This window comes from Hyperoodon ampullatus, assembly GCF_949752795.1.
Source record: "Hyperoodon ampullatus genome assembly, chromosome: 16".
Classification (NCBI taxonomy): Eukaryota; Metazoa; Chordata; class Mammalia; order Artiodactyla; family Ziphiidae; genus Hyperoodon; species Hyperoodon ampullatus.
Window position 1 is genome coordinate 63,206,659 of NC_136929.1, and position 27,431 is coordinate 63,234,089.

Sequence of the window (27,431 nt, forward strand, 5' to 3'; positions counted from 1 at the left end):
GTATTGTTCCTTTCAGTAATTGTATTCTTCAGCTCTGATTGGTTCTTTTTTATATCTCTTTATTGAAGTTCTCACTGTGTTCATTCTTCTTCCAAGTTTGGTGTGTATCTTTATGGGTATTTGAACACTATCAGGTTGATGACTTATGTCCATTTCGCTGGTTCTTATCCTGAAATTTTGTCTTGTTCTTTGATTTGGAACATATTCCTGTCTCCTAATTTGTTTCTGTGTATTAGGTAGATTAGCTACATCTTCTGGTTTTGAAGGTTTTGTAGGTGGTTTCCTTTGGGGCCCAGAAGAGCAATCCCTGCTAGTCACCAGAGCCAGGGATGTTTTCTGTGTGGGCTGCATGTGCCCGTCCTGTTGTATGGTGCCACAGTTGCTGCAGTCACACTGGTGGAAGGGGCTGGCCCCCAAGCCAGCTGCCTGTGTGGCCTGGCCCCAGCTGCTGCATATTCACTGGTGGACAAGGCTGGCCCCAGTGCGGCTGGCTGTGGGGCCCAACCACAACAGTTGCAGGTACAGTTGTGAGTGGGGTTGGCTCCCACCCTGGGAGGAGGGGGACTACAACCAGCCAAGGACTCCCGCTGGATATGGCAGGGTGGCAGCTGCTTTGGAGGGGTGCCAGCTGGGAGGAGCTGCTTTGGGCAGGAAAGGTCTGCAGGGGAATGCTGGTGTTGGGGTGAGTGGTGGTAGCAAGGTAGATGGCAAATGTTTTGAAATGGCACCTGCCAGTGCTGGGCCAGCCTAGGTAGAAGGAAAATTTTTTAAATTATGCCCACCAGCACTTTGTTGCCCAGAGGCAGTTTCTTCCCCTGCTTTGGCACTCACCCTCAAGTTCATGAATGTACTTCACATACGGCCTGGGCACTTCACTTTGCAAAGTGCTGCCTCTGTCCTGGGACTCAAAGTGAGTGAATTTGTGTGTGTGCCCTTTAAGAGCAGAGTCTTGGTTTCCTACAGCTCTCCTGGATACAAGCCCTGCTGGTTTTCAAAACCAGATGTTATGGGGGCTCATTGTCCTGGTGCAGATCCGAAGGCTGGGGTGCCTGATGTGGAGCTCAAACCCCTCTCCTTAGGGAGAACCTCTGTGTTCTTGAGGTCCCCTCCCACTTGTGGGTAGCCATGTTGGGGGTATGGGTCCTGCTGAGACCACATCTCTGCCCTCCTTCTGTCTCAATGTGTTTTTTTCTTTATATCCTTAGTTGTAGGAGAGCTGTTCTGCTAGTCTTCAGGTCTTTCTCAAGGAGAGCTGTTGCACACGTAGCTGTAGTTTTGGAGTGTCCGTGGCAGCATCTTCCTACTCCACCATCTGGATCCCGCCTCAGTGCTCCTCTTCATTTATACAAATCCTTCCACGCCCATCTCAGTTTCTACCTCCTCGGTGACACTTTCTCATTCTACGCCTGTTAGCCTCCCTGAAGCACACAGCTGCACCCTTAGTCTTCATCATACAGCTTAACACGTAGTTCTGTGCTATTCTGCTATTGTTCCTGGTGTGTTTTGCTCCCTGAAGCATCAACGGAGTCTTCACTTTGTTTTGTATTTTTCACAGGGCCTAGCACAGACCTTTCTCACTGTGGGGTCATTATCATACAAGGGTGTATCTGTAACAAATAATCAGTATAGCTTCAGAGTCGTTCATTCCAGAAACTTGGCCTACCTTTGGTCACTCCATCCAGCAGTCTGCTACAGACAAGGCCTATGATCCCATCAGCAAACACATTTTTTCATAAAATGTGAGCAACTAGGCATTGCTTTTTAAATACGCATACTAGCTTTAAAATTGAGCTTCTTATGTATTCCCAACATATGAAAATTAGGTGACACACATTCAACACTAATGTTTACTTGGTTAAAGTCTAATAGAAAATTGAATACTTTGCTTTTCAACTGTTCCACCATAACCCTCAACCACGATGGCCTGTTAAAAATGTTACCAGTATTGCAACTTTATAGAAATAAATAATAACATTTATACATGTAGTCATTGGGCTATGAGACCAAGAGTACGTGATTAAATAGAAGAAGCCTCAGTAAGTGAACGTGAACTTCACTGTTGTCTCATTATCAGTTAAGTTTATAGTTCTGAATTCCATGTGTTCATCCACAGATGGTTCATGATGCTGAAACAGACAGAGTAATAATTAATCTATCCAACTGTCCAGCTCTGTATGATGAGGTGAAAGTGAAATTTCTCTCTTCTTCTTCGGTGAGTAATCAAGAAACAATCTATGCTGCTAATCTTGTCTAGTCTTCTGAATGATTCTGGTTTGGGATTTCCTTTGCTACAATTCCCAACAAGGGAGATGACAGGAGATGTCAACCCCTAGTCAGGGATGGGGAGACAAAACAAGTCAGATTTCTATATCGAACTTTTTTTTAAAAAGAAAATATGTAATATATTTTTGCTCATTTGTTTTCTAAATTATATACAATTTGCATGTATTAATTTTCAAATAAGAAAAAAATACAAAAACCCAGATGTTAAAAACAAAAAAAAAACCCAAGGTATAAAGTACATAGCAGTGATATTTTTGGTTTGTATCTTTAAAACACATTGCTCCCCATAACTTATAAAATACGTTAAAGTGAGGGAGATTTTGCTTTCCTCTCAATTAATGTATAATTCATTTAAAGTAGCATATTTAATCCAATATTTATGAAAAATAAGAATATAGGCCATTGTCATTACAGTATAATTGATGTTACCATTTATCAAATGTATGTCTGATTATTCTGTATATAGCAAATTTCTAAGCCCCAATAGTTTCATTTTCCTATTAAATCATCAACCAGAACCGCCAACGTATAACTGTGTTTGCCCAATTTAAAGCTTATTTCCTGTGCCCTCCTGCATCCCCCCTGTTGGCGGAGAATTTACTAAGTTTGAAATGGTACATGTGTTGAAGCAAGTGGCCAGGATAGCTCCCCTTGAATAACGGAGCCAGTCTGAATTCTCTGAATCAGTGGTCTCTAAGCAGAAGCACTGGTGTAGGGGCACTAGCCAAGGGGATGTTGCTGATATCTGGCCTTTGTGATTGTCAAGGGTCATGAGATGAAAGCACTTTCAGAAATCTTAGGTATTTCTATCATCATCAATCGTGGTTAATTATCCAATGTAGTTGCTCCTTGTAGGAACGGATGATATTATTGGGGCAGAAATAGACATAGGTCCTTAGTAGATTCTGTTTAGCACTATCCAAACCAGATTAAAAGACCAGTGTCTAAATTTATAAATATCTTTCATAGAGAAAATACATGTCCTTAAAAATTTTGCTAGAAATGGCGAGAGAAAGGAACAGCAATCTCTCAAAGTCTCTGTCTTGGTGTCTTGAGTATAATGTTGACGGTAAGTGCTGCATATTCAATAGCTACAGTTATTTGATGAATGTACAGATGAATAAAGGAAGGGATTTTAATCCCTTTGGAAAGATTATTTTTCACAGTAAAATGGAAACTAAGAACTAAATTTTGTTTTTACCATGTCTTTTTAGGCTCTTCCTAAATACTATGACAACTGTCCATTTTTCTTTTGGTTCCATACATCATTTATACAAAATAACAGGTATGGCTATGGTATAATCCGGTAGAAACAGCTTAGTCTCGAATGTTTATGTAAGAGGTAATGACAAGTCTTTTGCTAATTGCCATAAGCCCAATTTATAGAAACCAAAAAATCCCTGAGTCACTGTTCTTCATTGCCTTCCTTATTGTGATCTGATTATTTTAAAAATATGGCTATTTTTTTAACATCTTTATTGGAGTATAATTGTCTTACAATGTTGTGTTAGTTTCTGCTGTATAACAAAGTGAATCAGCTATATGTATACATATATCCCCATACCCCCTCCCTCTTGCGTCTCCCTCCCACCATCCCTATCCCACCCCTCGAGGTGGACACAAAGCACCGAGCTGATCTCCCTGTGCTATGCAGCTGCTTCCCACTAGCTAGCTATTTTACACCTGGTAGTATATACAAATCCATGCCACTCTCTCACTTCTTCCCAGCTTACCCTTCCCCCTCCCCGTGTCCTCAAGTCCATTCTCTATGTCTGTCTTTATTCCTGCCCTGTCCCTAGGTTCATCAGAACCAATTTTTTAGATTCCATATATATGTGTTAGCATACAGTATTTGTTTTTCTCTTTCTGATATACTTCACTCTGTATTATAGACTCTAGGTCCAATCACCTCACTACAAATAACTTGATTGTTTCTTTTTATGGCTAATATTCCATTGTATATATGTGTCACATCTTTTTTGTTGTTGTTGTTTTGTTTTAACATCTTTATTGGAGTATAATTGCTTTACAATGGTGTGTTAGTTTCTGCTTTATAACAAAGTGAATCAGTTATACATATATGTATGTTCCCACATCTCTTCCCTCTTACGTTTCCATCTCTCCCACCCTCCCTATCCCACCCCTCTAGGTGGTCACAAAGCTGATCTCCCTGTGCTATGTGGCTACTTCCCACTAGCTATCTATTTTACATTTGGTAGTGTATATATGTCCATGCCACTCTCTCACTTTGGCACAACTTACCCTTCCCCCTCCCCATATCCTGAAGTCCATTCTCTAGTAGGTCTGTGTCTTTATTCCCGTCTTGCCCCTAGGTTCATAGTGACTTTTTTTTTTTTTTTTTAGATTCCATATATATGTGTTGGCATACGGTATTTTTCTCTTTCTGACTTATTTCACTCTGTATGACAGACTCTAGGTCCATCCACCTCACTACAGATAACTCAATTTCATTTCTTTTTATGGCTGAGTAATATTCCATTACATATATGTGCCACATCTTCTTTATCCATGCACCTGTTGATGGACACTTAAGGTTGCTTCCATGTCTTGACTATTGTAAACAGAGCTGCAATGAACATTGTGGTACATGACTCTTTTTGAATTATGGTTTTCCTCAGGGTATATGCCCAGTAGTGGGATTGCTGGGTCATATGGTAGTTCTATTTGTAGTTTTTTAAGGAACCTCCATACTGTTCTCCATAGTGGCTGTACCAATTTACATTCCCACCAACAGTGCAAGAGGGTTCCCTTTTCTCCACACCCTCTCCAGCATTTATTGTTGGTAGATTTTTTGATCATGGCCATTCTGACTGGTGTGAGGTGACACCTCATTGTTATTTTGATTTGCATTTCTCTAATGATTAGTGATGCTGAGCATTCTTTCATGTGTTTGTTGCCACTGTGTATATCTTCTTTGGAGAAATGTCTTTTTAGGTCTTCTGCCCATGTTTGGATTGGGTTGTTTTTTTGATATTGAGCTTCATTTTTCATATTGAGCTTGTATATTTTGGAGATTAATCCTCTGCCAGTTGCTTCATTGGCAAATATTTTCTCCCATTCTGAGGGTTGTCTTTTCAACTTGTTTATGGTTTCCTTTGCTGTGCAAAAGCTTTGAAGTTTCATTAGGTTCCATTTTTTGTTTGTTTTTATTTCCATTTCTCTAGAAGGTGGGTCAAAAAGGATCTTGCTGTGATTTTTGTCATAGTGTTCTTCCTATGTTTTCCTCTAAGAGTTTTATAGTGCCTGGCCTTACATTTAGGTTTCAAATCCATTTTGAGTTTATTTTTGTGTATGGTGTTAGGAAGTGTTCTAATTTCATTCTTTGACACGTGGCTGTCCAGTTTTCCCAGCACCACTTATTAAAGAGGCTGTCTTTTCTCCATTGTATATTCTTGCCTCCTTTATCAAAGATAAGGTGACCATATGTGTGTGAGTTTATCTCTGGGCTTTCTACCCTGTTCCATTGATCTGTATTTCTGTTTTTGTGTGAGTACCATACTGTCTTAATCACTATAGCCTTGTCGTATAGTCTGAAGTCAGGGAGCCAGATTCCTCCAGCTCCGTTTTTATTTCTCAAGATTACTTTGGCTATTTGGGGTCTTTTGTGTTTCCATACAAACTGTGAAATTTTTTGCTCTAGTTTTGTGAAAAATGCCATTGGTAGTTTGATAATTGCATTGAATCTGTAGATTGCTTTGGGTAGTATACTCATTTTCACAATGTTGATCCTTCCAACCCAAGAACATGGTATATCTCTCCATCTGTTTGTATCCTCTTTAATTTCTTTCATCAGTGTCTTACATTTTTCTGCATACAGGTCTTTTGTCTCCTTAGGCAGGTTTATCCCTAGGTATTTTATTCTTTTTGTTTGCAGAGGTGAATGGGAGTATTTCCTTAATTTCTCTTTCAGATTTTTCATCCCTAATGTATAGGAATCAAGACATTGCTGTGAATTTTGGATCCTGCTACTTTACCAAATTCATTGACTAGCTCTAGTACTTTTCTGGTAGCATCTTTAGGATTCTTAATGTATAGTATCATGTCATCTGCAAATAGTGACAGTTTTACTTCTTTTCCGATTTGGATTCCTTTTCTTCTCTGATTGTAAAAATATGGCTATTCTTGAGACCCACTGTTGCATTATCCTCAAGGTCCATGCCATAGGACTGTGTTATAAAACATACTAGAAGCAGATCTTGAGTGTGGCAACAAATCCCTCCCATGAAAGTTTAAGATGGGTTTGTTCAGTACCTTGAATATGGCAGGTCCTCAGTATGTGTGGATTTACTGATGACTGACCAACACCAAATTCTGTGCCACAGGAAGGTGTCATCCAGGGAGGCTTCAGCTAGTTTAAAAGCGAGTTGACACACTTACATCTAGGGCAGAAGTTATAAGACACAGTAAGTATCAGTGAGGACAGCTTTTAAAAAATCAGTAATAGTCTCCCATTTAAAACTGATTTTCTTATAACTAAATCGGGTAATCTATTTTTAAAAAGTAATTGATTTGAAGAGTATTCCAAAGAACCTCTATCAATCATATCTGAAACTCATTCCTAAATCTAGAAGTTCTCTACGTCTTCTATTCTGTGGTGCTGAAAATTTGAGGTTGGTATCACCATACCATTCAATACAAAAGGAAAGATAACATTCAAAAAACCATACAGAAGAGTTTTGAAGAAGTGGTTATGATTGTATGTGGCATGAATTGACAGTTCCCATGACATACAATCCTAGCCTTTTCTTCAAATGTAGACTGCATCTAATCGCACCTCAAGTCCACTAAGGTGATGGTAAATAAAAACCTAGACTAAACACCTACAATGCACACACATTTAGTGGATATTGATAGAGTGAACTTTGGATTTGATGGAACATTTTTACCAATTTTGTCCCCTGGATGTATCCAGACAGAAAACTGCGACTTATAACATGAGCGAAGTCCCTCACATAGACATCGAGGTGGAACTTCATTTGGTACTACTTCTCAAAAGTAGTTCTTGCTAAAGGGCACAGTTTTTTCCTTTAAAACACCATGTTCATAGTAGAGAAGCAACATGCTAGATCACTTTTCTCCTCACTTTTATACTTTCTGAAGATTTAACGTGTGAATGTCCATACTCCTTGGTAAAGCTGTTTTTATTATGCAACTTAATTTACCCCAAATGCCAACTTCATCATTTAAAAGACACTTGTTATTACTGGGTTTTAATACACATCTAGTCTGCTTTATCACATATAGAAATTAAATGTAGATGTTCATTCCATAAAAGGCAATATTAAAAGGATCAGTGATACGTCCTTACTGAAGGTCATGATATTTTCGTGTCTTAAGAGAGCTGATCTTTGAAAGCTAATTAGATGCAGAGGAGGGGTCGAGACTGATGGCAGCCAGCAAGGCTGTTTTTTTTTTTAAAGCTCTAACAAGGGTGTCCTACAGCATGGCTTTTCTGTTAGCCCTACAATAAAATGTAATTTTTTTTTCTATTCTAGGCTTTATCTTTCAAGAAGTGAATTGGATAATCCCCACAAACCAAAAGCATGGAACATTTACCGTCCAGAGTTTGCAGTCGAGGTCTATTTTGATGACGTGACCAACTGTAGTTCCCCTTCTGACTAGAATCATGTTCTTCCCAATCCTTGCTACCTATTAAACCTATTTCCTTGCTGATATATTTACATATATATATATACATATGTCCTTGAGAACTGTATTAAATATATAAAAGGGAGAATGGCAATGGCAATCGTTTTTTTTGAAAAAAGTCACAGTTTTCATTTGTATTGAGATAAATTTGAAACAGTACACGGGAACGTTACTTGTCACTTAAGAACTCAGAAATAAAACTTTCCTATCAAAATAACATATTTATAAATTGTGATTACCCCCAATACTGTGGGTTAATTTATTTATATATTTTTGGACAAGTATTCATTCCGTGCTTTGTTTTACATTTGTAATTTCAGATTTGTTAGAAAAGTAATTTCTAATTTCCTTCTTCTACTTGATTTACAAACTACTAACGAGCATCAGAAATGGCAGCAAAGATTGTTTTAAAACCCCTCACCCCTGCTCACAACCAGCTTCACCTAAGCTTGGGGAACTCTGAAGTAAGGTCAAGTTTTCATTATAGACACTGGTTAGTCCTGTGTCCACAGGGAATCATTTTCTCTTTGGTACCAGGTGCTACTTTATTCTAAGTACTTTCACTGCCATTATCTTAAGGCCCTAATTGTCTTTGAAAACAGTTCTATGTTGGCTTGACTATTTGAGTGATTTTCCTTTTATTGGCAAGGCTCTCAACAATCTAGCCCAAGTTGAATTGATCAGGAAATGGAAAGTAGCAAATGATGAGAACCAGCGCCTCTGCTAAAACACAGGCACTCGTTACTGAAAAACCTTGCACTTTGCAAAAAGCACACGATAAACAAAATAGGGTTTGGCGGGTTGGGACAGACCATTCCAACTAAGCAGTGTTGTAACAGAGCACTAACCACTGGCCACTTGGGTTGGCAGCCCCAGGAGGTCTGGAGGTTGCCACAGTCAGTCTTTTTTAAGGGAAACTAGAGCAACAGTTTATAGAGAAGGGTTGGTGGGTGCCAAGCTAGCAGGGATGGGAGGAGAGCCGCCAGCGTGGTGGCGTGGAAGGCCATGCAGGTGCTTCTCTCCCCCTCAAAATAGCCCCCAAAAAGCCCAGCTGCAAAGGTTATTCTACTCCCCTTAATCTGACTCCCCTTAGAGGAAGAGCTCTTGGAGACACAGCCTTTCAAACTCCTTCCATGTTATGACTACATTATTCCCTGTCATTTAGGGTTACAGAAATGTATTGTGGCAGCCCAGGTTATTGCCTTTAAAATTCCTGCAGCTATAATCTGTGGAGGGCAGATCAGCGGGCAGGCCTAGGTGAATGGGAAAAAAAGTGAGGAGTAAGATCTACCTTTAACACTGGCACAAGTTGGGAAACCCCAGTTTTTCAGAATCTTGCTTTTTGAAATAAAGGAAATTACACTTGGGGGGGATGGTTTCTCTTCCCTAGCCCTCCAAAATGGATTAAAATTTCTGGCAATTATGAGCTGTCACACTATTCTGCTTTTGCTCATAAAGAGAACTTGTTCAGGGCCTCCAGCAGGGCTGCTTTCCTAGAACCCAGTGCGAAGAATTCATTAAACAACTTGAGAAACTTAGATCATAATATATCAGAACGCTACTGGTTTTCTTGAATAGAATTTACTGACCTGGAACAGAACTATCCAAAACTTGATATCCAGAAGTTGATTTTAAAAAATAGAATGGCATCCTGCCAAATGAGTCACATCACATACAGAGCCTGGTGGAGGGAGAGTAATTCTAGTGGGCCACGTTTCGTAACTGCAGTGTATACAGAATATGTATATCAGTAGTTATTTTACATCAGGAATCTTGCTGACAAAAAAAAACAATGCTCGTTGCAATAAAACCATCACCTTAAAATATCACCATACATAACTCAAACATTCCTGACAGTTGGTTCTTAGCCCGTAAAGTACTTAAAGAAATCATATAGTCAACTATTAGGCAAATTTAATGATAGAACACGAGAATTTCTTTAAACACAGTATTTCAAGTTACTCTATTTTTGTCTGGAGTACAGATTTGAAACGGTACAAATTATACCCAAATACTGAACCATGAATTAAGCAAACAGAATGAAACGTAAAAAACACCAACTCTGTGTTAAGTTTCCATTCATTACTCCCACTCACTCTTACTTGCCTTAGACAGTTTCTGTTGAAGATATTCAGTTAAATGTTCACAGGACAACACGTGAGAAGACCTACTGCCAACAGGGCTTAGACAACAGGGGCCCGGTGGGCTCTGGAGCAGGTCACTTCCTGAGGGAAGCCAGTCCCATTTGCTGTTTTTGCTTCAATCCAGGCCTGTTCAGAAGAAGCACCACTCAGTAGCTACTGACCGTTTAAGTACGGACAAAAGTAAGGCAGAAAAATTGCTTTTCAAGAAAAGGCAAACGGAAGACCAGGCATAGCTCTGGAGCCGATCGCGCACAACACCGGGCATCCCCCCTCCACTAAACGTCTGCCAGCAGCTGGCCTTCCCGACCCTCTCTGGCTTCTGGCCGGAGTCGCCACCGAGGCTGCAGGGAGAACAAAAACTTGTGCAAACTGGAGGTCTCACACAAGGCTTCCGTTCTGCCGACAGGGGCGGACATACCAGTGTGGATCATGATTACCACATCAGCCGCGGGGGCGGATTAAGCACTCTTTATTAGAGGCCTGGGGGGTCTCGGAGCAGCACTGAATGAGGCGGCTGACCTCACTGGTGACGACAAGGGCTCCCGTAAACCAGACGACCAGGGAACAGCTGCCCATGCCAAGTCTACGGGAGTCAGATGAACCAGGGTTTGTTAGTAGTGCATACGTACGGCATAGTTTAATGAAATTACCTTGGCTTCGTTGATTAAGTCACACCCCAGAGACCACCATCACTGAAATTCACAACAGCCAGTACCCCACATTAAAGGCTCCAGCATGGCAAGGAGTGAGGGATCCCGAGACAAACTTCAGCCTGAGTCAGCCCTGACACCCCTCACGGGGAGTGCAAGCACGACAAAGACCACTTTGCCCACAAGCACCACCACTCCGTCCCCAGACGGGGAGCCAGGGCCTCTCTCGGCTTTGGCACGCTGCTCCCTGGAAGGGCTTGTGATGGGCAGAGGCAAGAAGGGCGTGGTCCAGAGTGGATCAGCAGCCCCACAGGTGGTCCCACAGACTTCTCTGGGATCCCGCCCAGGCCAGGACACACAGAGGCAGAAGCTCGGGGCCGCTGTCGGCCACAGTCTAAACAGAGCAGCCCAGGCCCCTCCCCTCAGCCCCTGCCTTGAGCTCAAGCCCAGCAGAGAGGAGCTCCTTGGGACGGGAGGAGGGGCTGGCACAGGCGAGGGCCGTGCTGCTTCCCAAAGGCTCTGGGCCACACCCAGCAATGTGTCCAAGCCTGGACTGTGATCCCGCCTGGACTGTGATCCCACCTGGAAGAAGATGGATGGCACTGTTGCCACCGAGGAGCACCTTGGGAAAATCCAGGACGCTTACTCTGAAACTTAAACCAAGAACACGGGAGCCACACCAGTATGCAGGTATATTCTCCTCTTTAGAATCTAGACGGACGCCTTAGTTTTCAAGCACCACAGGAAAACTTTTTAAAAACTTTAACCAATTATTATAGGGTACGTGCTCAGCAGATTTTAAAAGAGACCCACATCTAGAATGGATTAAGCATTTATAACCATCCTCATGAAACATGGTTACCTCTGTTTTTTTCTAGTGAGATCTGAGATTAAACATGGAACTAAATTGTGCTTCACTCACAACACAGAACCATCTAAACTGCATGTACACATACAGGCTTATGCAAAAGCCCTTCATACAGCTCTACTTAGCCTTTCTGATTAGGTACCTAGGGCCAGCAGCCCACCCACCCTGTATGTCCCACCAAGGACAAGAGCAGCAACTTTTCCATTTCACTACAATTATGGGCAGAAATTATATAATATAAAAGAGAAGCTCTTCTATAAAGTTTAAGGTAGAAGGTAGAAAAATGGAAGACACAAAAGAAATTCCCACAAAATCAAAAAATTCCACATTGGTCTTGTACTGCTCGAAACCCTGAGAACTGCAGTCCTCAAACAGCTTCACTTGGATCACGGTTTGCCAGAACACTTCAGTATGCTTCAAACTGGCTCATCATCAACTTCCTGCTGTACTCATAGGCCAAAAAGAGGGCCCCATTGGCAGGGAACGCACGAATCATGGTAGGTTTCAGTCCAGAATATAAGGCCGTTATTCCTAGAAAACAAAAGGGTGACCAGAGACTGAACTCCTCCTCCTTGGAAATATCCCACGAACCCACACAGCACAGATATTTTTACAGTTACAAATCCAGACAATAGTGCTAGAAACCAGCAGTGATGGAACAGGTTTCCCTGGACTCCTGGAAGTAGACAGACTAGTAGAAACAAGGGCAAGGGCAGGTCTGCAGCAAAGCTGGCGAGGCTCAGGGAACAGTCACCGATCCCGTGCCTGTTACCTCCTGGTAAGCGGATCAGGCAGAGCAGGGGGCTTCACGTGGGCAGACAGGAGGCAGCCACAGAGCCACGGACGGCAGCAACTTCGCAGCTTCACCTGGGGTGGCGAGGACCACGAGGCCCTGGGCCAGAACACGGAGCACTGACATTGACGTCGAAGACCTGTTTCTAGTATTAGCACCGCCCAAGGCAGTTCTGAAGATCCAGGCAGATGAGGGAGGTGTAAGTACTTCGGAAAACTATCAAGTGTAATGCAAATTTAAAAGGGGTTACTGTTAGTAGTATACAAGATGTCTGTGCTCTATTTGGGGTTAAAGCAGCTTCTGCATGCCGTTACTGTGCTCGCTTTCTCTCAAAATCAAGACAGAAAAGTGCACATCCAAGGTTTAAGACGTACAGTGGATGCTGGAAGGACAGGTCTTTACTCACCAGTGGCATAAAATTGGCTTTATACAAACACTACTTCAAACGTCTTTATCCACCTGTATAGCTAAAAACTGATAGCAAATCACCTTCAGAAATTACTTAGTGCCTTTCTCATTGCAGAAGTCTTATCATTAAGGATGTACATTCTTTTAAATGCCTTACTGATATGCTGTTAGAGCTCATCTCCTGATGATATTGTTTAAAACAAGTGGTGCAGGACTTCCCTGGTGGTCCAGTGGTTAAGACTCCACGCTTCCACTGCAGGGGGAGTGGGCTGGATCCCTGGTTGCGGAAGTTACACATGCTGCAGAGTGCAGCCAAAAAAAAAAAAAAAGTGGTGCTAACTCTGAAACATTTGTCCTCTTAGACAAAACACATACTTTAAAAATTCCCACCAGGCTATTTACAAACAAACTCCTGGCCCAAAGGTTAGGAATCAGAGCTTTAAACATTTTTGAGGGGACTTCCCTGGTGGCGCAGTGGTTAAGAATCTGCCTGCCAATGCAGGGGACACGGGTTCGATCCCTGGTCCAGGAAGATCCCACATGCCGCGGAGCAACTAAGCCTGTGCACCACAAGTACTGAGCCTGCACTCTAGAGCACGCAAGCCACAACTACTGAGCCCGCGAGCCACAAGTACTGAAGCCCATGTGCCTAGAGCCCGTGCTTCGCAACAAGAGAAGCCACCGCAATGAGAAGCCCGTGCACCGCAATGAAGAGTAGCCCCCGCTCGCCGCAACTAGAGAAAGCCAGCACGCAGCAACAAAGACTCAACACAGCAAAAAATAAATAAACATTCTTGAGAATAATGAAGTAAGCTAAAGAAAGGGGTCTGGAAAAAAATCCACAAATGTGAATTACATACACTGTTAGAAAAGTGAGGCGGTGGGGCGGTGGAAGAGAGCGATTACCCATCTGATCAACTTCGACAAGACTAGCAGCCAAATGACCACTCTCTATACGTACCTCCTCTGTTTCAGCAATTGGCAGACTGTTTTAGCAATTGGCAGACTCACCTTCATTTTTCACGATGCTTAGAAAAGTTCCAATAAATCCTGCCTGTTTTCCAGACATGGAGAGAACTTGAATTCTGGATTTGATACAATCCACTGGGTAAACAGCAAGCCAGAGGCAGATTCCACCAAATCCACCACTTAACATCAAAGGGACAGGGCCTAGAGAAGAAAATGAGCAAACAGTGTTTTGTCTCAAGAACAGCTGATGTGATATTTCCAGAGGTCAACGTAGTAGTGGCTGCAGGTAGGTGCAAATACAAACACTAAAGCTGAGGAACACAGTTCTCTGGGGCAACTGTCAAACTGTCTAAGAGCACAGGTTCTGTGTGGTAGCCTAGGGCTGTCCCTCATGACTCCAGGACAAGGGGCAGCCCTCGTGAGGGTCAGATTTAGGCTGGTCTCTGGGGCCGTCCTGCCCCGTCCTCAAGAGGCCTGCAGGCCCCCAGCAGCATGGCAACGCCCTACCATGAGGAGTGAGAACAGAGGCCACTGAAACCCAGGCTGCATCTTTTTCAACTTTCTCTTAAGTATTTTAATATATTAATGTCCCACAGCTCTGATTCTTCCTTTGCCATGAAAAAGCAAAGTTATTAAACGTAACAGTTAAGCCTAGGAGCTTGACTATCCCCAGAATAGGTCCAGAACACTGAAGGGAGGTACTTAAGAAAAAAGTAACCACTCATGTGAGCCAAACATTGATACAGTTGTGTCAAGCAGTTAATCAGGATAAACTAGAAAGAAGTACACTTCTCACTGCTCTCAAAACACCATCAAGATTTATTACTAAGTTTAAGCTTATTGCAAGATGATTTATAGGTGATTTCCCCATTGGTTGGTGATATCCTACAGGGAAAGTAATGTCTGTATTCTCCCCTAAAATGGACCCAGAGCAAATGGACAAATGTTATTCCAGTAAAAAAGTTTTGGTGCCGGTGGGCGGGGAACCTTCAACATGGCGGAGGAGTAAGACGCGGAGATCACCTTCCTCCCCACAAATACATGAGAAATACATCTACATGTGGAACACCTCCTACAGAACACCTACTGAACGCTTGCAGAAGACCTCAGACCTCCCAAAAGGCAAGAAACTCCCCACGTACCAGGGTAGGGCAAAAGAAAAAAGAAAAAACAGAGACAAAAGGATAGGGACGGGACCTGCACCTCTGGGAGGGAGCCGTGAAGGAGGAAAGGTTTCCACACACTAGGAAGCCCCTTCACGGTGGGGCTTGGTGTGGGGGGAGCTTCCGAGCCACAGAGGGCGCAGCAACAGGCGTGCAGAGAGCAAAGCGGAGAGATTCCTGCACAGAGGATTGGTGCCGACCAGCGCCAACCAGCACTCAGCAGCCCGAGAGGCTTGTCTGCTCACCTGCCGGGGCAGGCGGGGGCTGGGGGCTGGGAGCTGAGGCTCGGGCTTCAGAGGTCAGACCCCAGGGAGAGGACTGGGGTTGGCTGCGTGGACACAGCCTGAAGGGGGCTAGTGCACCACAGCTAATCGGGAGGGAGTCGGGGGAAAAGTCTGGACCTTCCAGAGATGCAAGAGACCATTGTTTCGGGGTGTGCGAGGAGAGGGGATCCCTTCCCTGTCTGCCCACAGAAGGCAGAGCACCGCCTAAACGAGCTCCAGAGACGGGCACAAGCCGTGGCTATCAGCTCGGACACCAGAGATGGGCATGAAATGCTAACGCTGCTGCTGCAGCCTCCAAGAATTGTGTGCAAGCGCAGGTCACTATCCACACCCACCCCAGGAGCCTGTGCAGCCCACCACTGCCAGGATCCCGTGATCCAGGGACAGCTTCCCCAGGAGAACACACAGCACACCTCAGGCTGCTGCAACGTCACGCTGGCCTCTGGCGCCACAGGCTCACCCCACATTCCAATTACAACTACCGTACCCCTCCCTCCCCCCAGGACGAGTGAGCCAGAGTCCCCTAATCAGCGCTGCTTTAAACCTGTCCTGTCTGGGCGTGAACAGATGCCTGAGGGCAACCTACAGGCAGAGGCGGGTCCAAATCCAAACCTGAACCCAAGGAGCTGTGCGAACAAAGAAGAGAAAGGGAAATGTCTCCCAGCAGCCTCAGGAGCAGCGGATTAAATCTCCACAATCAATTTGAGGTACCCTGCATCTGTGGAATACCTGAATAGACAACGAATCATCCCAAAATTGAGGCAGTGGACTTCGGGAGCAACTGTGGACTTGGGGTTTGCTGTGTGACACTGACTTGTTTCTGATTTTTATCTTAGTATAGTTTGTAGCGCTTGTTATCATTGGTGGATTTGTTTATTGGTTTGGTTGCTCTCTTTTTATTACTTTTTAATTTTATTTTAACTATTTTATTTTATTTATTATTTTTCCTTCTTTTGTTTTTCCCTCTCTTTTCTTCTGAGCCATGTGACTGACAGGGTGTTGGTGCTCTGGCTGGGTATCAGACCTGAGCCTCTGAGGTGGGAGAGCCAAGTTCAGGACACTGGACCACCAGAGACCTCCCAGCTCCATGTAATATCAATTGGCAAGAGCTCTCCCAGAGATCTCCATCTCAACGCTAAGACCCAGCTCCACTCAACGACCAGCAAGCTACAGAGCTGGACACCCTCTGCCAAACAACTAGCAAGACAGGAACACAACCCCACCCATTAGCAGAGAGGCTGCCTAAAATCATAAGTTCAGACACCACAAAACACACCATTGGACACAGCCCTGCCCACCAGAAAGACAAGATACAGCCCCACCCATCAGAACAGGCACTAGTCCCCTCTATCAGGAAGCCTACACAAGCCACTGAACCAACCTTACCCACTGGGGGCAGACACCAAAAACAACCTGAACTACGAACCTACAGCCTGCAGAAAGGAAACCCCAATCACAGTAAGTTAAATGAAATGAGAAGACAGAGAAATATGCAGCAGATGAAGGAGCAAGGTAAAAACCCACCAGACCAAACAAATGAAGAGGAAATAGGCAGTCTACCTGAAAAAGAATTCAGAGTAATGATAGGAAAGATGATCCAAAATCTTGGAAAGAGAATGGAGAAAATACAAGAAACGCTTAACACGGACCTAGAAGAACTAAAGAGCAAACAATGATGAACAACACAATAAATGAAAAGAAAAATTCTCTAGAAGGAATCAATAGCAGAATACCTGAGGCAGAACAACGGATAAGTGACCTGGAAGATAAAATAGTGGAAATAACTACTGCAGAGCAGGATAAAGAAAAAAGAATGAAAAGAATTGAGGACAGTCTCAGAAACCTCTGGGAAAACATTAAATGCACCAACATTTGAATTATAGAGGTCCCAGAAGAAGAAGAGAAAAAGAAAGTGTCTGAGAAAATATTTGAAGAGATTATAGTTGAAAACTTCCATAACATGGGAAAGGAGATAGTCAAGTCCAGGAAGCACAGAGAGTCCCATACAGGATAAATCCAAGGAGAAACACTCCTAGACACATATTAATCAAACTATCAAAAATTAAATACAAAGAAAAAATATTAAAAGCAGCAAGGGAAAAGCAACAAATAACATACAAGGGAATCCCCATAAGGTTAACAGCTGATCTCTTAGCAGAAACTCTGCAAGCCAGAAGGGAGTGGCAGGACATATTGAAAGTGATGAAGGAGAAAAACCTGCAACCAAGATTACTCTACCCAGCAAGGATCTCATTTAGATTCGACTGAGAAATTAAAACCTTTACAGACAAGCAAAAGTTAGGAGAATTCAGCACCACCAAACCAGCTCTACAACAAATGCTAAAGGAACTTCTCTAGGCAAGAAACACAACAGAAGGAAAAGACCTACAGTAACGAACCCAAAACAATTAAGAAAATGGGAATAGGAACATACATATCGATAATTACCTTAAATGTAAATGGACTAAATGCTCCCACCAAAACACACAGATTGGCTGAATGGATACAAAAACAAGACCCATATATATGCTGTCTACAAGAGACCCACTTCAAACCTAGAGACACATACAGACTGAAAGTAAGGGGATGGGAAAAGATATTCCATGCAAATGGAAATCAAAAGAAAGCTGGAGTAGCAATTCTCATATCAGACAAAATAGACTTTAAAATAAAGACTATTAGAAGAGACAAAGAAGGACACTACATAATGATCAAGGGATGAATCCAAGAAGAAGATATAACAATGGTAAAATATTTATGCACCCAACATAGGAGCACCTCAATACATAAGGCAAATGCTAACAGCCATAAAAGGGGAAATCGACAGTAACACACTCATAGTAGGGGACTTCAACACCCCACTTTCACCAATGGACAGATCATCCAAAATGAAAATAAATAAGGAAACACAAGCTTTAAATGACACATTAATAAACAAGAAGGATTTCATTGATATTTATAAGACATTCCATCCAAAAACAGTAGAATACACTTTCTTCTCAAGTGCTCATGGAATATTTTCCAGGATAGATCAGATCTTGGGTCACAAATCAAGCCTTGGTAAATTTAAGAAAATTGAAATCATATCAAGTATCTTTTCCGACCACAATGCTATGAGACTAGATATCAATTACAGGAAAAAAACTGTAAAAAATAAAAACACATGGAGGATAAACAATATGCTACTAAATAACCAAGAGATCACTGAAAGAATCAAAGAGGAAATCAAAAAATACCTAGAAGCAAATGACAATGAAAACACAATGACACAAAACCCATGGAATGCAGCAAAGGCAGTTCCAAGAGGGAAGTTTATAGCAATACAATCCTACCTCAAGAAACAAGAAACATCTCAAACAAACAACCTAACCTTACACCTAAAGTAATTAGAGAAAGAGGAACAAAAAAAACCCCAAAGTTAGCAGAAGGAAAGAAATCATAAAGATCAGATCAGAAATAAATGAAAAAGAAATAAAGGAAATGATAGCAAAGATCAATAAAACTAAAAGCTGGTTTTCTGAGAAGATAAACAAAATTGATAAACCATTAGCCAGACTCATCAAGAAAAAAGGGGAGAGGACTCAAATCAACAGAATTAGAAATGAAAAAGGAGAAGTAACAACTGACATTGCAGAAATACATAGGATCATGAGAGATCACTACAAGCAACTCTATGCCAATAAAATGGACAACCTGGAAGAAATGGACAAATTCTTAGAAAAGCACAACCTTCCGAGACTGAACCAGGAAGAAACAGAAAATATAAACAGACCAATCACAAGCACTGAAATTGAAACTGTCATTACAAATCTTACAACAAACAAAAGCCCAGGACTAGGTGGCTTCACAGGCGAATTCTATCAAACATTTAGAGAAGAGCTAACACCTATCCTTCTCAAACTCTTCCAAAATCCAGCAGAGGGAGGAACACTCCCAAACTCATTCTATGAGGCCACCATCACCCTGATACCAAAACCAGACAAAGATGTCACAAAAAAAGAAAACTACAGACCAATATCACTGATGAACATAGATGCAAAAATCCTCAACAAAATACTAGCAAACAGAGTCCAACAGCACATTAAAAGGATCATACACCATGATCAAGTGGAGTTTATCCCAGGAATGCAAGGATTCTTCAATATATGCAAATCAATCAATGTGATACACCATATTAACAAACTGAAGGATAAAAACCATATGATCGTCTCAACAGATGCAGAAAAAGCTTTTGACAAAATTCAACATCCATTTATGATAAAAACTCTCCAGAAAGTAGGCACAGAGGGAACTTTCCTCAACATAATAAAGGCCATATATGACAAACCCACAGCCAACATCATTCTCAGTGGTGAATAACAGAACCCATTTCCACTAAGATCAGGAACAAGACAAGGCTGCCCACTCTCACCACTATTATTCAACATAGTTTTGGAAGTTTTAGTCACAGCAATCAGAAAAGAAAAAGAAAAGGCATCTAAACTGGAAAAGAAGAAGTAAAGCTGTCACTGTTTGCAGATGACATGATACTATACATTGAGAATCCTAAAGATGCTACCAGAAAACTACTAGAGCTAATCAATGAATTTCGTAAAGTAGCAGGATACAAAATTAATGCACAGCAATCTCTTGCATTCCTATACACTAATGATGAAAAATCTGAAAGAGGAATTAAGGAAACACTCCCATTTGCCATTGCAACAAAAAGAATAGAATACCTTGGAATAAACCTACCTAAGAGGACAAAAGACCACTATGCAGAAAACTATAAGACACTGATGAAAGAAATTAAAGAGGATTCAATCAGATGCAGAGATACACCACGTTCTTGGGTTGGAAGAATCAACATTGTGAAAATGAGTATACTACCAAAAGCAATCTACAGATTCAGTGCAATTCCTATCAAACTACCAATGGCATTTTTCACAGAACTAGAACAAAAAATTTCACAATTTGTATGGAAACACAAAAGACCCCGAATAGCCAAAGCAATCTTGAGAAAGAAAAATGGAGCTGGAGGAATCTGGCTCCCTGACTTCAGATTATACTACAAGGCTACAGTAATTAAGATAGTATGGTACTGACACAAAAACAGAAATAAAGATCAATGGAACAGGGTAGAAAGCCCAGAGATAAACTCACACACATATGGTCACCTTATCTTTGATAAAGGAGGCAAGAATATACAATGGAGAAAAGACAGCCTCTTCAATAAGTGGTGCTGGGAAAACTGGACAGCCACATGTAAAAGAATGAAATTAGAACACTTCCTAATACCATACACAAAAATAAACTCAAAATGGATTTAAGACCTAAATGTAAGGCCAGACACTATCAAACTCTTAGAGGAAAACATAGGCAGAACACTCTATGACACAAATCACAGCAAGATCCTTTTTGACCCTCCTCCTAGAGAAATGGAAAAAAAAAGAAAAATAAACAAATGGGACCTAATGAAACTAAAAGCTTCTGCAAGGAAAGGAAACCATAAACAAGATGAAAAGACAACCCTCAGAATGGGAGAAAATACTTGCAAATGAAGCAACTGACAATGGATTAATCTCCAAAATATACAAGCAGCTCTTGCAGCTCAATATCAGAAAAGCAAACAACCCAATCCAAAAATGGGCAGAAGGCCTAAAAAGACATTTCTCCAAAGAAGATATACAGATGGCCAACAAACACATGAAAGGATGCTCAACATCACTAATCATTAAGAAATGCAAATGAAAACTACAATGAGGTATCACCTCACACCAGTCAGAATGGCCATCATCTAAAAATCTACAAACAATAAATGCTGGAGAGGGTGTGGTGAAAAGGGAACCTTTTTGCACTGTTGGTGGGAATGTGAATTGACACAGCCACTATGGAGAACAGTATGGAGGTTCCTTAAAGAACTAAAAATAGAACTACCATATGACCCAGCAATCCCACTACTGGGCATATACCCAGAGAAAACCATAATTCAAAAAGAATCATGTACCACAATGTTCATTGCAGCACTATTTACAATAGCCAGGACATGGAAGCAACCTAAGTGTCCATAGACAGATGAATGAATAAAGATGATGTGGCACATATATACAATGGAATATTACTCAGCCATACAAAGAAATGAAATTGAGTTATTTGTAGTGAGGTGGATGGAGTCTGTCATACAGAGTGAAGTAAGTCAGAAAGAGAAAAACAAATACTGTATGCTAACACATATATATATGGAATCTAAAAAAATTAAAATGCTTTGAAGAACTTAGGGCAGGCCAGGAATAAAGATGCAGACGTAGAGGGTGGAGTTAAGGACATGGGGACGGGAAAGGGTAAGCTGGGACGAAGTGAGAGAGTGGCATGGACATATATACACTACCAAACGTAAAATAGATAGCAAGTGGGAAGCAGCCGCATAGCACAGGGAGATCAGCTTGGTGCTTTGTGTCCACCTAGAGGGGTGGGATAGGGAGGGTGGGAGGGAGGGAGACACAAGAGGGAGGGGATATGGAGATGTATGCATATGTATAGCTGATTCACTTTGTTATACAGCAGAAACTAACACACCATTGTAAAGCAATTATACTCCAATAAAGATGTTAAAAAAAAAAAAAAAAGTTGGGGATGTCCTGCTGCAGCCTCTGCCTTGAGGAAGTTACCATGGCTGGAGGATGGTGCTCGCTGTCCCCTGCTGCACGGTACTCCCCGGCATCCAGAAACTCCCAGTGCCAAGCAGAACCCCCCACAAGGGGCGAAGTGCACAGAAGCCACCTAGAGTACACCACTGGGAAGCGGACACCGTCAAATCCACCTGCTGTCCCTGCCAACACACTTACCTAGCTCATCTTTTGATCTCCCCGATGCAAAAAACGATCGGCTCAGCTCATAGCCCCCGAAGAAGAAGAAGTAGCCCGGCACTTCTCGAAGTAAAGTGCTCGAGAGTCCATGGTAGAAGCCCAAGGGGCCGTCCTTGCTAAGGATACTCTTCACGACAGACCAAACTGTGCTGGGGGGACACACGGGTGACAGATAAGAACAGCATTCACACCCAACTAGCAGACCTGATGGAGCTCTAACAAGGAAGTAGCTCATTTTATAAACAGAGGAACCAGAATTCCAGCAATAAAAGGTTTTTGTGGGAAGGAAATATCTCCGAGAAAGACAGGTATACAATTATTTTGTAACAAGTTTTATTACTTGAACTAGTCTGTGTTAAGATATTTTATTACAACGAATGCATACATTTCTAGAAATCATTATCAAAGATCTAAAAGAGCCACTACCCATCTATCCAATAGTAAGTAAGTGAAATTACAATGAGATTGTCCAAACTCAGAGAGAATAAAATGGCACTGTACGTGCCCAGTCCCTTACCTGCCTTGATTCCTATCTCCTCAGCCTTTCTTCTGAGCTTGTGTATTTTGAGGGAATTGGTTCAGGTGTTCAGGGTTTGTTTTGTTTTGCATTCATCCAGGGAAGTGAGCAACAAGCCTTAAATGTTACTTAAAGGCAAGATAAAAGAAATTCTAAGAGCTGAGCTACAGCTCCTGTAAGGCTCTTGATGCACCCAGTATTTAGTTCTTAGCGAGGAAGGTGTGTACAGATCAGAGCCTGCAGAAGCCAGAACACGGGCACTTTCTGTGCAGGCTCCTCTTCCTGGTGGTGTCGGGGGGCAGGCCTATCCCTGGGAGGAAAAGCACCACAAACCACACCTGTCAGCTTAGCGAGCCCCTCACTCCTCACTTTGTTCTCAGCAGGTGACCTGGCTTAGATCAGGGAAGGATCAGGCTCCAGGTAACAAAGGCCACCTGCTTTTATTGATGATCTTCCTTCCCAGGCAATACCCACTAGCCAGGCCCTGCCTGCAGTGCGCCCTCCTTCTATCAATACAATGAAGAAGTAACAAAGTCCTCCCACTCAACACAATTAGCCTGCTTCCAATCCAGGTCTTAACCCCAAGCTACCAAATCCCAGGCTTGGGCACTGCTATACCTAAAACACAGTCAGCCAATATTTACGTTTGTACAGGGTGTCCGTCTACCTAAGTCCTTTGGATCTAACAATTACTGTCTTTAAAAATACTTTAAACGACTTTTAAGGGACCCAAGGGCAACTTTCTGGGTGCTGTTAATGATCTATTTCTTTATCTAGGTACCAGTTTACAAAGGCATGTTCATTTTGTGACTACTTGTGGAACTGCACACCTAGGATTTCCTGTGATTTCTGGGTGTGTTCCTGCTATTGTGTGTACACTGTATTTCAATAAAAAAGCATTAAAGACTTAAAGTTTTGAACTTCTAGGCTATGAATAATAGCTTCAAATTGGTTGTAATGAATCTCACAGGTGCAGGAAATAGGGCACTATTATGAACCCCATCCTCACTGGACAGAAAGTGATGACTCTAAAAATGGTCAGTTTACCTAATGGTTTTTCCCAGGAGATTTACTGGCTTTGAGTTAACTTCAGCAACAACCACCAGCAAAGCTTTAGTTTAGATAAATAAATAAGCAAGTTTTGAGATGAACAAGGATAATACACTGATTTTCAATTCCAATATATAATGAATCACATTGTATATGATACATACATTCACAGGGTAACTAGAATCTGTTTTCGAGACAAGGTTGGAGAGTGATTCGATCACTGAGGACTTGCTATGCTTCTGAGGGTTTGCATGAATGTTTTCAGAATCTGGCTTGTTTGTAGGTACACTTGAAGGATTCGGGAGGATGTAAAGGAAGTCACTGCTAGGATCTGGGATGATCAGCCTGAGCACCCACGTGAAACTGGGGAGTGAGCAGATACTCAGCCCAGAATCCAAATTGGCAGTTAGGAAAAGCTCAGCCCTCAATTCCAAAGCCACTGCTACATGCCTCCCAGTATAGGTGGGGGTCATGCCTTATGCTCTCCACAGGCCAAAAGGGGTGTAAGCCCCTGCTTCTCCACTTTGGGGATATTAAATACTTGCCTACAACATTCTGTGGGGTGGATGGTGATTCCAACCACCACAGACAGTCTGTTCAGAAAATTATCCTCAGAGTGGTGGTGGAGAGGGGTGTTTGGACTAGATACACTGTTTCTCTGCCACTTAATTTTAGTACAACCTAAAATTTAAAAATACTGGATACACCAAGGCAACAAGACCCCACGTTTGTGCCCGAGCAGCACTTACTTCTGGCTTGTGGCTATCTTTCCCGACGTCTCCATTTCATACATGGTCTGCAGCCGGCACTTCACAAGCTCGGTCGGGCAGAGGACCAGAGCAGCAAAGGCAGAGGCAAAGGAACCAGCGGCTGCATTCTGCAGGTCACTGCAAGGACGCAAGCACAGGAGGCCGGTTACCCACCCATTATTCATTTGCTCGGTCTCAGCATGCTGGAACACTGGTGGTAAAGGAGAGGAAGCCTTCCTCAGCGCCCACGAGGCACCTGCTGCTTCCTCTGAGGAGCCCACGACCCTGTGAGGGTGACGGCAGTACCCCAATTTTCATATGGGGAAAATGATGCTTAGAGATGCCACGAACTGTGCTCAGAGTCACACAGCTGCTAAGCGGCAACGCTAGGCTTCAAACCCAGGTCTGCCTGACTGCAAGCCCGTGCTCCTTTTATTAGGCATAGCTCTGTGGGCTGGACCTTTGTGTCCCTCACCCCCAGATTCCTATGTTGAAGCCATAACCCCACCCCCAATGTGATGGTATTTGGAGGAAGGCCTTTGGGAGGTAGTCAGGTTTAGATGAGGGCAGGAGGGTGAAATCCTCTTGATGAGCTTAGTGTCCCTGTAAGAAGAGACCAGAGAGCTGGCTGGCACTCTCTCCACCATGTGAGAACACAGCCAGCTGTCCCCCTGCAAACCAGGAAGAGGACCCTCACCAGACACCGAATCAGCCGGCATCTTGTTCTTGGACTTTCCAGCCTCCAGAGCTGTGAGAAACAAATTTTTGTTGTTTAAACCACCCAGCCTGGGGTATTCTGTTCTAGCAGAGCCAGAACTAAGACAGAAAGTGACACAGAAAAACCAAACCAAACAATGTGGGAGAAAAAATTCCCTACGGTCCCACCACCCCAACACACACATTATTAATACTTCAGTGTGTTTGCCCCTGAGCTTTAAATAAAAACAGGTTCCGAGGCCATCCCTACGTGCCTCTGGATTCAGCCCAGAACAGCCACAAGTGTAATGTAACTGCTACAGATGAAAACCCAGGATACATTTTTAACCAAAATGTTGCTCATTGAAAAAAGATTTCCCAGTTCAGCTGATGACCTCCTGGACCTCAGCTGCACAGAGGGCACGAGGTGGGCCAGTGATGCTGCCAGTGTGAGTCAGCAAGCTCGATGGCTGTAGGGCAAATGGCAAAGCTGGAAATATAAACGGAAAATGAATGTACATGAAGTACAAAAATGGAAGAATTCACTTCATCTCACATGGGTTTAGTACCACCAGCCTCAGTCACCAGCAGGGGAGTGAAACTGGAAAGAATATGGGGGAAAGTACAAGAAACAAATTTCCAGGAAGACTCCTGAGAGTTCATGGGGGTCAGCAAAGGAGAGCCTCTCCAAACCCTGGGAGGATGTTCTATCACGAGAGCACCGCTGGCACCTACGGGGACAATCTTTAGTTGCACAGAAAGGACTGAGCTGCTCACAGCAACAACTGGCTGTGACGCTCACCTGTTAACTGCCAGCATCCGGCTGTCACTGGACGACCAGAACAACTCACAGACCTCCAGAAGCCCCCAACGGTAACCCCCTAGGCAGCCTGCCCAGGTAGCGAGGTCCCCTCACGATTTCTCTTCCATCTGTGAGCAGAAGCCTAACGGACCTACCACATTCAATTGTCCTAAAGTTACAATAAACTACCCCACTTACATCAATGGACAGATCATCCAGACAGAAAATCAATAAGGAAACACAGGCCTTAAATGACACATTAGACCAGATGGACTTAATTGGTATTTGTAGAACATTCCATCAGAAAGCAGCAGAATACACATTCTTCTCAAGTGCACATGGAACATTCTCCAGGATAGATCACATGCTACGCCATAAAGCAAGCCTTGGTAAATTTAAGAAAATTGAAATCATATTGAAATCATTTTCCAACCACAACACTATGAGACTGGAAATCAATCACAGGAAAAAAAACTGTAAAAAACACAAACACGTGGTGGATAAACAGTGTTACTAAACAACCAATGGTTCACTGAAGAAATCAAAGAGGAAATAAAAAAATACCTAGACACAAATGACAACAGAAACACTGCAATCCAAAACCTATGGGATGCAGCAAAAGCACTTTTAAGAGGGAAGTTTATAGCAATGCAATCTTACCTCAGGAAACAAAAAGAAAAATCTCAAACACCGTAACCTTACACCTAAGGCAACTAGAGAAAGAAGAACAAAACCCAAAGTTAGTGGAAGGAAAGAAATCATAAAGATCAGAGCAGAAATAAATGAAATAGAGATGAAGGAAACAATAGAAAAGGTCAATGAAAGTAAAAGCTGGTTCTTTGAAAAGATAAGCAAAATTCACAAACTTTTAGCCAGATTCATCAAGAAAAAGAAAGGGAGAGGGGCTCAAATCAATAAAACTAGAAATGAAAAAAGTTATAACCGACACCACAGAAATGCAAAGGATTCTAAGACTACTACAAGCAACTCTATGCCAATAAAATGGACAACCTGGAAGAAATGGACAAATTCTTAGAAAGGTACAACCTTCTAAGACTGAACCAGGAAGAAACAGAAAATATGAACAGACCAATCACAACTAATGAAATGGAAACTGTGATTAAAAAACTCCCAACAAACACAAGTCCAGGACCAGACGGCTTCACAGGCGAATTCTATCAAACATTTAGAGAAGAGTTAACACCTATCCTTCTGAAACTATTCCAAAAAATTTCAGAGGAACACTCCCAAACTCATTCTATGAGGCCACCATCACCCTGATACCAAAACCAGACAAAGATATAACAAAAAAGGAAAATTAAAGGCCAATATCACTGATGAACAGATGCAAAAATCCTCAACAAAATACTAGCAAACTGAATCCAACAATACATTAAAAGGATCGTACACCATGATCAAGTGGGATTTATCCCAGGGATGCAAAGATTCTTCAATATCCATAAATCAATCAGTGTGATAGACCACATTAACAAACTGGAGAGAGAGAGAGAGGGGAAGATGGCGGAAGAGTAAGACGCGG

The 27,431-nt window shown here is 42.5% G+C and overlaps 2 protein-coding genes across 2 annotated transcripts in view; one reads left to right on the forward strand and one right to left on the reverse strand.

Moving 5' to 3' along the window:
- LOC307064929 (phosphatidylinositol 3,4,5-trisphosphate 3-phosphatase TPTE2-like) overlaps positions 1-7,926 on the forward strand; it is a gene marked incomplete at both ends in the record, with an annotated part of 74,983 nt that extends 67,057 nt beyond the window's left edge. The window contains 3 exons of the mRNA XM_079721636.1: positions 2,114-2,212; positions 3,498-3,568; positions 7,800-7,926. Coding sequence (XP_079577762.1) covers positions 2,114-2,212; positions 3,498-3,568; positions 7,800-7,926 — 297 coding nt within the window. The remainder of the gene's footprint in view (positions 1-2,113; positions 2,213-3,497; positions 3,569-7,799) is intronic.
- A 4,095-nt stretch (positions 7,927-12,021) lies between these two features.
- SLC25A15 (solute carrier family 25 member 15) overlaps positions 12,022-27,431 on the reverse strand; it is a gene marked incomplete at both ends in the record, with an annotated part of 30,733 nt that continues 15,323 nt past the window's right edge. Inside the window, 4 exons of the mRNA XM_079721996.1 lie at positions 12,022-12,146; positions 13,828-13,986; positions 22,057-22,226; positions 24,394-24,531. Coding sequence (XP_079578122.1) covers positions 12,022-12,146; positions 13,828-13,986; positions 22,057-22,226; positions 24,394-24,531 — 592 coding nt within the window. The remainder of the gene's footprint in view (positions 12,147-13,827; positions 13,987-22,056; positions 22,227-24,393; positions 24,532-27,431) is intronic.